This window comes from Pteronotus mesoamericanus, unplaced genomic scaffold (genome assembly GCF_021234165.1).
Source record: "Pteronotus mesoamericanus isolate MK-2021 breed Mesoamerican mustached bat unplaced genomic scaffold, CSHL_Meso_final scaffold_827, whole genome shotgun sequence".
NCBI classification, from domain to species: domain Eukaryota; kingdom Metazoa; phylum Chordata; class Mammalia; order Chiroptera; family Mormoopidae; genus Pteronotus; species Pteronotus mesoamericanus.
In genome coordinates, this window is record NW_026555327.1 from 30982 (window position 1) to 40978 (window position 9997).

The 9997-nt window shown below is 42.0% G+C and overlaps 1 protein-coding gene across 1 annotated transcript; it reads right to left on the reverse strand.

Moving 5' to 3' along the window:
• Positions 1 to 1077: 1077 nt before the first annotated feature.
• Positions 1078 to 2052, reverse strand: LOC129062570 (olfactory receptor 7A10-like). The gene has a single exon (XM_054563576.1). It carries the CDS (start codon positions 2044 to 2046, stop codon positions 1078 to 1080), a length of 969 nt encoding a protein of 322 aa, XP_054419551.1. The 5' UTR covers positions 2047 to 2052.
• Between the last annotated feature and the right edge of the window lie 7945 nt (positions 2053 to 9997).

The window sequence follows — 9997 nt, forward strand, 5'->3', positions numbered from 1 at the left end:
ATTCAAGCTCTCCAGTGAGTCATCCTTTCATCATGTATGAATGCAAATGACACGTCTATGTATCACATAGATAATATATACAATGGATGAGATTGATATAATTTTCCCCTACCCCTTTACTCGTTATGACAATATTTATAGTAGGGGGAGACGCTTCACTTAGAACAATAGAGAGAATCGTATCTTGAGGCAGCGATGAAAGTTTGCAAGTGGAGGCAGGAAGACAATTCAGTAGAAAACATAATTATACCAGGCAATACTTCACCCCAAGGATAAATTACTTTATACATAGACACCAATATACTACATCAGTAAGTAAACATACAGCATAAAAATAGTGTACATAGTAATAAATGGAGGACAAAATTTTGCTTCTTCATACTTAAGATCATCATTGACTTGAAGGACATATTAAATTAAAGTACGTATTAAAATTTGTTTTTCAACATCAACCAGAATGGGACACATGATTTCATTGTCAGTTTTGCCTGTGACTATGGTAAGATGTGGACACCAAGCTAAATAAATCCCAGGATCCTAATGAGAGAAGACAACCCAATGGCCTATTGTAAAACACACTATATGTTAAAGTCTACCTTTTCAGAAAGAGTGGTGATATATGATGAAATGAGGTACAAGAAGTGTTCCACTGTGCTCTTATATTTTCCTCTCCTACAAAATCATATAAAAGGCTTTGGATACCAAGTGCAGCTTAATTCCATAGGAGTAGTGCAACTTAAGGTTTTCCTTTTTAGTCAAATGAAAGAAAAATTACTCAGTATGACATATATCATTTCAAAAGAAATTGATCTCAAGAAATCCATGTAGTGTCATGAGATAAATGGGCATTTCCAAATAATTCACGCTAGGTTGGGAATCAATTTGAGAGAGGAGAAAAATGACAAAGAACAAGCAGCTAGATATCTCAAAGTCAAAAGTTAATAAAGTGATTTAAATTGTATAGATGAATTGAAATTGTACAAACAGAAACTCAAGGAAATGAACAGAGACTTATTTCTCTTTCTACCACCTGATCGAAAACGCATTACAGAGGCCTATGAGGCTTTAAGCCTGCAATCATGGGCATTTCCTTGGACCTAGGACAACTGGCCCTTTAAGAGCTGCCATCCCAACTAATCTTTTCAGAGCCCCCTTTATGTCTCTGTTCCTGAGACTGTAGATGAAGGGGTTCAGCATGGGTGTGACCACGGTGTACATCACCGAGGCTGTTGCACTTGACTGTGAGCTGCGGGTGCCAGAATAACTGAGGTACACGCCTAGGCCTGTACCATAAAATAAGGAGACAACCAAGAGGTGAGACGCACAGGTGGAAAAGGCTTTATACTTCCCCTGAGCTGATGGGATGGCACGTATGGAGGACACTATCCTAGAGTAAGAGTATAAGATCCCAGCCAGGGGACCACCACCCAGCAGCCCAACTCCAAAATACATCACCAAGTCATTAAGAAAGGTGTCAGAACAAGAAAGCTGGATCATTTGTTTGATTTCACAAAAAAAGTGGTGGATTTCCAAGCCTGGACAGAAAGATAGTCGCAACACCACTAAGCACTGCAGCAAGGAATCCAGTACACTCATGACCCATGACAGCAGAACCAGCAGCCCACAGAGCTGGGGGTTCATGATGACCATGTAGTGCAAGGGGTGACAGATGGCCACAAACCGGTCATAGGCCATCACGGTCAGGAGGAAGTTGTCCAATCCTACAAAGATTAAGAAAAAATACATCTGGGTGACGCAGCCCGCATAGGTGATGGCTTTGCTCTGTGTCTGGATGTTCACCAGCATCTTCGGGACGGTCACTGAGGTAAAACAGATGTCAGTCAATGACAGGTTGCAGAGGAAGAAGTACATGGGCGTGTGGAGGCGGGAGTCTGAGCTGACGGCCAGGATGATGAGCAGGTTTCCCAGCACAGTGACCAGGTACATGGAGAGGAACAGCCCAAACAGAAAGGGCTGCAGCTCTGGTGCCTCTGATAGTCCCAGCAGAAGGAATTCTGAAATCTGTGTAAGATTGTCTGCTTCCATGTGGTGGAGGTGACTACCAGGATAGGAAAAATACATGACACATTTACACATGCAAGTATAGTAACCTAGCGAAAGCGCTACCATTTATATTGTAGAATCAAGAAATTGATTTCATATTTGGTGTGTGGTCTGGCATCTTTAGGAACATCCCTCATGCCATTTCTCATTAGAATTCTTTCTCCTTGTAAAGACACATGAAGAATTCTTGTGTCTTATTCAATGTTTTCAGTAAGAAAAATAAAACTAAAAAGACAGTGGATGCGGTGCAAAGCGCAGCATGGCGACTCAAGCGAGTACCACTGCACTGTGTGTTGGAAAGTCCCTAGAGAGGAGAGTTCGAAGTCCTTACCACAGGAGAACATTTGTAAGTGTGTGGTGACAGAGGTCAACTACACTCACCGTGGAGGTCATTCTGTAATATATAAATATGGAATTATTATGATTACACCAGTAAGTAATATAGTGTTTTCATGTCCATTCCAATTCAAAAACATTGCATGCTAATCAGTTGTTACGGGTGACAGTATTCAAACCAGTGTTTACAATTTTCAAACTTATCTGAAGATTTCACTTCTCTTTTTTTCCTTTGGAACAAAACTGCAAAAACACTATATCTGTCTTTCTTCGATGGGGTCTAAAAAACATTTCATAAATCAATTCTTTAAACTAAACAATTTTACTTCAATTTAAAAGCATTTTTTGAAAAAACAATGGAAGGAACACAGTATGACTGACGGATAGATTGCACCACACATAATTTATCAACTCCGTACATTCACCACAAATGCATACATAAAAGAACTAAATGGAAAACAGCTCGTGTAAAACACTTCAGTTCTTTCTCAGAAAGAACCCAATCAAGAATAAAATAAGAAAATATAGTCAATAATATTGTGATAAGCTTCCACAGTGACAGGTGATTACTAAACTTCATGTAATGATCACATTGCAATGCATACAGATGGTGAATCATTATATCGTACACCTGAAACTAACATAATATTGTATACAGACTATACTTAAACAAGCAAAAAAGGAATAAAAGTACCCTGATAACACTATCCAAAAGCAAAGAACTTTCAAGGGTACAACATAGTGAAAGGTATAATACTGTAGTCTAACTTAATTTAAAATAAATACATCAGTACACAAGGAAAGCAAACAGCTTACACAGACAAATCTTAATAGAGACTCTAAATGACTAACAAACCTACACATTTCATTACTCGGCCCCTGCCTGCCGTAATGAAATAACTACAAGTGAATCTCATCAATATGCTCGATTTCACCTACCTAATAAATGTTTTTTCATATGAATAGGTAGAGTGAGAGAAGATGCTGAGAAAAACATGTCTCGTGCACTGCGATTCCAAGGGTGTATTTGTGAGCCTTCCTTGGTCTGGATCTTTCCCATACATATGGAAACACAGTCCACTGGCCCCATCATAAAACTGTTAAATGCCCTCAACTCACTGCCTATTCCTCCACAGCTAATAACCTATTCTTCTGTTCCTTTCCATGGAACTTATGCTCTACTTCTACCGGAAGGACCACACCTCCAGTTCACCCTCTTTATTTGTCTTCTATTAATACCACTGAACGGCCAACAATGACACTTGCCTTTCTGAGTACAAAGTTCGCTTTCCTTTTAGCATCAGGAATAAATGTTCATTTATTAGTAAAGCCAGCCACCAACCGCACTGATCACTGGCATCTGGGCTAGCCTAGAATGGTTCTCAGGTGATTTCGGGTACAAGACCTTGGTTTCCGGTCTCTCTGAGCCTCTCCCGCCGTGTCTGTGGGGCTCTCAGACTCACCTGCATGGGAACTGACAAGGTTTCCCTGCGGAAGTCCAGAATCTTCCCCGGGTGGTTGATGAGGGAGACCGAAACTCTGCCCCAAATACGGCGGCACGGAGTGGTCGGACACTGATCTCCCCTCCAGATACAGGACCCCAAGAGCAACAGCCACGTTTCGTCCCCTCAAAGGCTACGCACTCTGAGGTGCAACAGTACAGGGGCAATTCACAACTCCCTAGCTCTGCTCATGAGGCACATTTACCTCTCAGTACTGTACCCTCTAGGCACACAATTTCCCTTGGGGACGCTGGTCTGGACAGAGTGGAAAGTTTTCCTGCTGATTCCCTGTTCCTAGGAGACTAGCTAATGAGCCAGTGAGTACAGCTGTCTTTAGTCCTTCTCCACTAACTGCTCTGCTTCCTGACGGCTACACCTCCCAGCACCTCACCCCAACTCGGAGTTAAACTTTCTGGAAGGGGGGGCCTACAGGGTATTCTGCTCAGGGAAATAAGTCGGTCAGAAAAAGACAAGCGCCATATGATTCCCCTTCAATGCAGAATCTGAAGAACAAAATAAATGAACAAACAAAATGGAAACAGACTCATAGACACAGAGAGCAGACTTGTGGTTGCCAGAGGGGAAGTGGGCCGAGGAACTGGGCCAAAGCGTAAAGAGAATTAGAAGTGCAAACTGGGAGTCACAAAACCGTCTCGGGGATGTGAAGTACAGTTGAGAGAGCATAGTCAATAATACTGTGATAACTGCAGGGGCGGCCAGCGGGTGCCGGAAATACCAGGGACGATGGCGGGACAGGGGCAGGGGATCAGTGTGTAAAGTGCACGATTGTCTGATCACGGGGCTGTATACCTGAAACGAATACAGAATACCATTAAAGGTAAACTGTAATTGAAGGCCGAGAAGTCTTATACCGAAAAATTCGTCCGACTGGTCTTTGGGTCTTCAAAGCACTGATTTATCATGGGACGTGTCCCCGATAGCCCCACACAATTACTATCTTCCTCATGAAGAGATGGGAGATATTTGTTCCGTTAGTAGAACACCTTGGGCACTGTACTCTTTGGCTTCACGGTTGTTTGGCCAAAACAATTAGGGATCTCATAGTCATACCACAAATTAAGAGCTGCCATTGGGTCCTTCACCCTAAAATGTGTATTACATATTAGAGATGCATGTAGATTTTCGGCACCATAGCCCAGCTTAGCACTTTGTAACAACAGTCACATTCATGTTTCAGAGATGCATTTTGTGAGGTAGTGCGTTGGTAGACTACCTTCTCCAGTGCAGAAATGGGGCGCAGAGGGATTTAATGCTGTGCTAAAGGTATCGGCCAAGGAAGGGATGGAGTTTTCATTGCACTCAGGATGTTTCCAGTTCTGAGAATCTAGGCCTTTGCGTCTCAAACACAGATGACGATGCCCTGGGGATAGTGCAATTCCGCAGGCTGCTGACGCCTACAATGCGCAGGACAGCACCCAACGCAAATGAGTCCCCAGACCCAGGTGTCAGCAGTGACAAGGTAAAAACACCTCTTCTAGGCCGGGCCTTGTCCATTTCATTGTGCATACAAATCACCAAAGTTTGGAGCTCAGCTGCAAATTCTGATTTATCGGGTCTCCCGGGGGTGCAAAGACGGCATTTCTGACAAACTCCCGGGTGACGTGGAAGCTGCTGGTCTTCTTCTGTGGAAGAAGCTAGGCTATGGCTCTGTGTTTCAGCAGCTAGGCTGTGGCTCTGTGTTAGAGTTAGGTGAGCGTAATTCCAGGTGTTCTCCACCAGGAGCCGTCAGGGTATGTGCTTTCGAAAGACGTTTTTCCCACTCATTCCATACGTGAAGATAAATTCTGCGCTTGATTCTTTCACATTAGAGCTCCAGAGAGACACAATAACTTGTATCTGGAAAAGGCTTCGTATTAGGCAGAACAGGGGCCTCAAAACATGTCAACGTCCTGCTTCGGAGAACTTTGGAATATGTTAGCTCGCCAGCAGGGTAACTGAGAGAGCAGATGTAATAAAGGGATTAGTCATTTGTCATACGATAAGGAGCCTAGCTGGGATCACCCAGGGAGGCTTATTGTCATCACAGTGGCCCTCTCAATGCGGAGGAGAGCAGAAGAATTGGAGTCAGAGAGCCATCTGAAGATGCTCTGCTGCTGGCATTGAAGACGGAGGATGGGCCGTGGGCCATGGGCCAAGTAGGCAGGTGGCCCCTGGACACTCGAATGGGGAACACATTGCATTCTCCCCCGGATCACCCAGGAAAATCCAAGCCCTGCAGACATTTTGAGCTAAGCCCTTAAGACCTATTTAAGGCATCTGAACACGAGCGCTTTAAGGAGCAAGTTGTTTCTTTTAAACCACTGGCGTAGTAATTTGTAACAACAGCAATGGGACACTAATATAGACGCTTCTCCGATAAGGTATTGTTCCAGGGAACTCAGTTGAAACCTCAAAAGTGAGCTTCCTTTGAGCAAAGGTATTTTGTGTTGAAATCCCACATTAAACAGAAAAAGAAGAGCTAATTTAGAGGTATTTTGCCCCATAGGTGGTACAAAGAATTTCCCATCGCAGGAATGTAAATGTGGTGCTGACCTCGAAGCCTTTGAAGCTTTAAGATAGAACAAGTTATTCGTTAAGATTAAGATCCCATATTTCACTTTAAATCTTTGTGTCGAATTTCTAATTTTTTTCTGTTTCATGTTCATTCACACTTTTCTTCTTTTTATTTCTATATTCTCCAAATGTCTCTCAAGGATTCTTTCTTCATACTAGATGGGATGATAAATGACTCTCTGTGCATGCACATATACATGAATGTGAGTCTGTGTGCATGTGTTTATATGTGTATGCATGTACTTACTTGAGAGAAAAATGTATGCATTGCTCACACACACACACTCCTAACCTGGGACACTGTCTTTGAACTCAACAGAGTATTGAAACACATTTCATTTATTCTGCACAGTATTTGTCTAAAATTAGAATTTATTATCTCATGTTACCTTCGGAAATGAAGAAACAGGTTCAGGGCAATTACACGTTCAATGAAAACATAACAAGGGAGTTAAAATTTGTATACCATTTCAAATTATATTCAAATGAAAAGTGTAATATAAATTTTAATATTTGTATGGCTCATTTAATTCATAGTATTGTATTTAGAGTGTATTTATGCTGCAAGGAATTAGGAATTAATATTTTCTAGTGGTGAGTGGCTCTGGATGAGACCTAGACCATATGTATCTGAGTCACCCCTGAAATACTGGGAGAATCTCTTCTAAACAAGGTGACAGAAATGTTACATATGAATATCGGAAATAGAATAAAGCAATTAGCATCTCTCTCATGGTTGGTGATGTTGAGCATCCTTTCATATGACTTTGGGCCGTCTGTATGTCCTCCTCGGAGAAGTGTCTGTTCGGGTCCTTTGCCCATTTCTTACCTGGACTGTTTGTCTTTCTGGTGTGGAGTCATATTAGTTTTTTATATATTTCGGAGCTCGAACGCTTGCCCAAGGTATCATTGGAAAATTTGTATTTCCATACAGTTGGAACCCTTTTCATTTTAATGATGTTTTCTTTAGGCAGGCAGAAGCTTCTTCATTTGATGTAGTCCCATTTGTTTATTCTTTCCTTGACTTCCCTTGCCCTAGAAGATATATCGGCTAAAATAGTGCTTCCTGGGATATCTGAAATTTTACTGCCTATGTTTTCCTCTAGGGCTTTGATGGTGTCACACCTTCTGTTTTGTATTTTATCCATTTTGAGATACCGCCTCACACTGACCAGAACGGCCACCGTTAACAGATCAATAAACAATAACAGCTGGAGAGAAGGTAGAGAAAAGGCAACCCACATCTACTGTTGGTGGGGTTGCAGACCGGTGCAACCACTGTGGAAAACAGTAATTTCCTCAAAAAACTAAAGATGGAACTGCCTTTGGACCCAGCGACTCCACTGCGGGCATTATACCCTAAGAATCCTGAAACACCAATTCAAAAGAACTTAAGTGCCTCTATGTTCAGAGCAGGACTATTTACAATAGCCAAGCACTGGAAACAGCCTAAATGTCCAACGGTAAATGAGTGGATCAAAAAACTGGGACATTTCCACCATGGAATACCAGGCAGCAGCAAGAAAGAAGGAATTCCTGCCTTTCACGACAGCATGAGCAGAACTGCAGAAATTTACGCTAAACGAAATCTGCCAGGTGGCCAGAGACAAACACCGTATGGTCTCACCTATGAGAGGAAGCTAATTTGTGTTGCACAAAACAACAAATGAGCACATAGAACCAGAGGCACGGAAACAAGGAACAGACTCACACTGTCCAGAGGGCACGGGGAGAGGGCCAAGGGGGGGAAGAAGGGGAAGGGACTAGGCAAGGAACACGTACAAAGTACCCATGGACGTGACAACAGGGTGGCGATTGACTGTGGGAGCCGGGGGTGGGCCGGGCAGGGGAGAGCAATGGGCGGAAATTGGAAGAACAGTAATAGAACAAAAAATTTAAAAAATTTTTTTTAAATAAAATAGAGCAATTTCTATTTATATATCCATTTTCCCATAAATGAAAGGCTCACCTTCATATGTGAAGGGAATAAACTGACACAAATTGGTTCGGGACAGGGGAGCACTACAGCCACACACAGCATCGTGCATGAGCCTTCAAGACACGACATGGAAACACACAGCTGACTGCCGACCCGTGAGGACACAACCAGAACTCGGTACCACGTCTCACCGTATAACCCCATGGTAATCAATGTGTCACATTCAACCATTTGCCTGTAGGGTGCCTTGGTAGGCCAAACAGCTCACTGAGAACAGTAATTACAGTGAACAAAACCAAAGGTAATTTTCATGATCTGTTGCTCGTCATTGTGTGCCTTTGCTCTGACATTTGAAGACAGCAGTCAGATTACTTTTGTTACTGCAGTTTATTTCAAATAACTGCATTAAAAGTGACTCCATTGCGTACCCCTTGCAGGGAAGCAGGAGAGGTTGAAAGAACATGTATGTTTGTGCGACACTTAGGACTCTGAGTCACAGAACTGGTCAGGAACTCAACCTCTCTACTGAGCCAGCCTTTGGTCATTTATGTATACAAATGACATATCTATGTATCACATCGATAATACAATGGATGAGATTGACATCAATTTTCTCTACCCCTTCAGTGGTTATGACAATATTTAAAGTAGCAAGACATGCTTCATTTAGAACAATAGAGGGAATCATATCTTGAGGCAGCAATGAAACTTTTCAAGTGGAGGCAGAAAACAGAAGTCATAATTGCACCAAGGAACACTCCATCCCAAGGATAAATGCCTTTACACGTTGACACCGATCTTACATACGTCAATAAGTAAACATACGCCATCAAAAATTCTTTACACAATAATAAATGTATGACAAAATTCTTCATACTTAAGGTCATCTTTGACTGGAAGCACATATTACGTGAAACTCTGTATTAAACTTTGTTTTTCAATGTGGACTAGAATTGGAGACACCATTTGATTGTCAGTTTTGCCTGTGACTATGGTAAGAAAGTAGACACCAGCTAAATAAGAATCAGGGTCCTAACAAAGGAAGACAACCCAATGGCCTGTTATAACAACACTATATGTTAAAGGCTACGTTTTCAGAGAGTGCAGTTACAGTAGTGGTATATGAAGAAATGAGGTACAAGAAGGGTTCCACTGTGCCGTTATATTTTCCTCTCCTACAGAATGATGTAAATGGCTTTGGCTACCAAGGGCAGCTTAATTCCATAGGAGTAGTACAACTCATGATTTTTCTTTCAGAAAAGAGAAAGAAAAATTACTCAGTATGAAATATTCTACTTCAAAAGACATTCTTCTTACGAAATCCATGTAGTCTCATGAGATAAATGGGAATTCCCAAATATTTCATCCAAGGCTGGGAATCAGTTTGGAACAGGAGGAAACTGACAACGTAAAAGCAGCGAATATCACAAAGTTGAAATTTAAAGTGACCCGCTTAAATTGTATACGGAAGTTGCAACCCTACACACAGAAACTCTAGGAAATAAACAAAGAGAATAATTTCTACTTCCGCAACCGGAATGAAGACTCAGAGAATCTGGCTCTGAGGCTTTGAGCCCTGCAA

Coding starts and splice junctions, on each gene's coding strand:
- LOC129062570 (XM_054563576.1), bottom strand. CDS start 2,046: ATGGAAGCAGACAATCTTACACAGATTTCAGAATTCCTTCTGCTGGGA.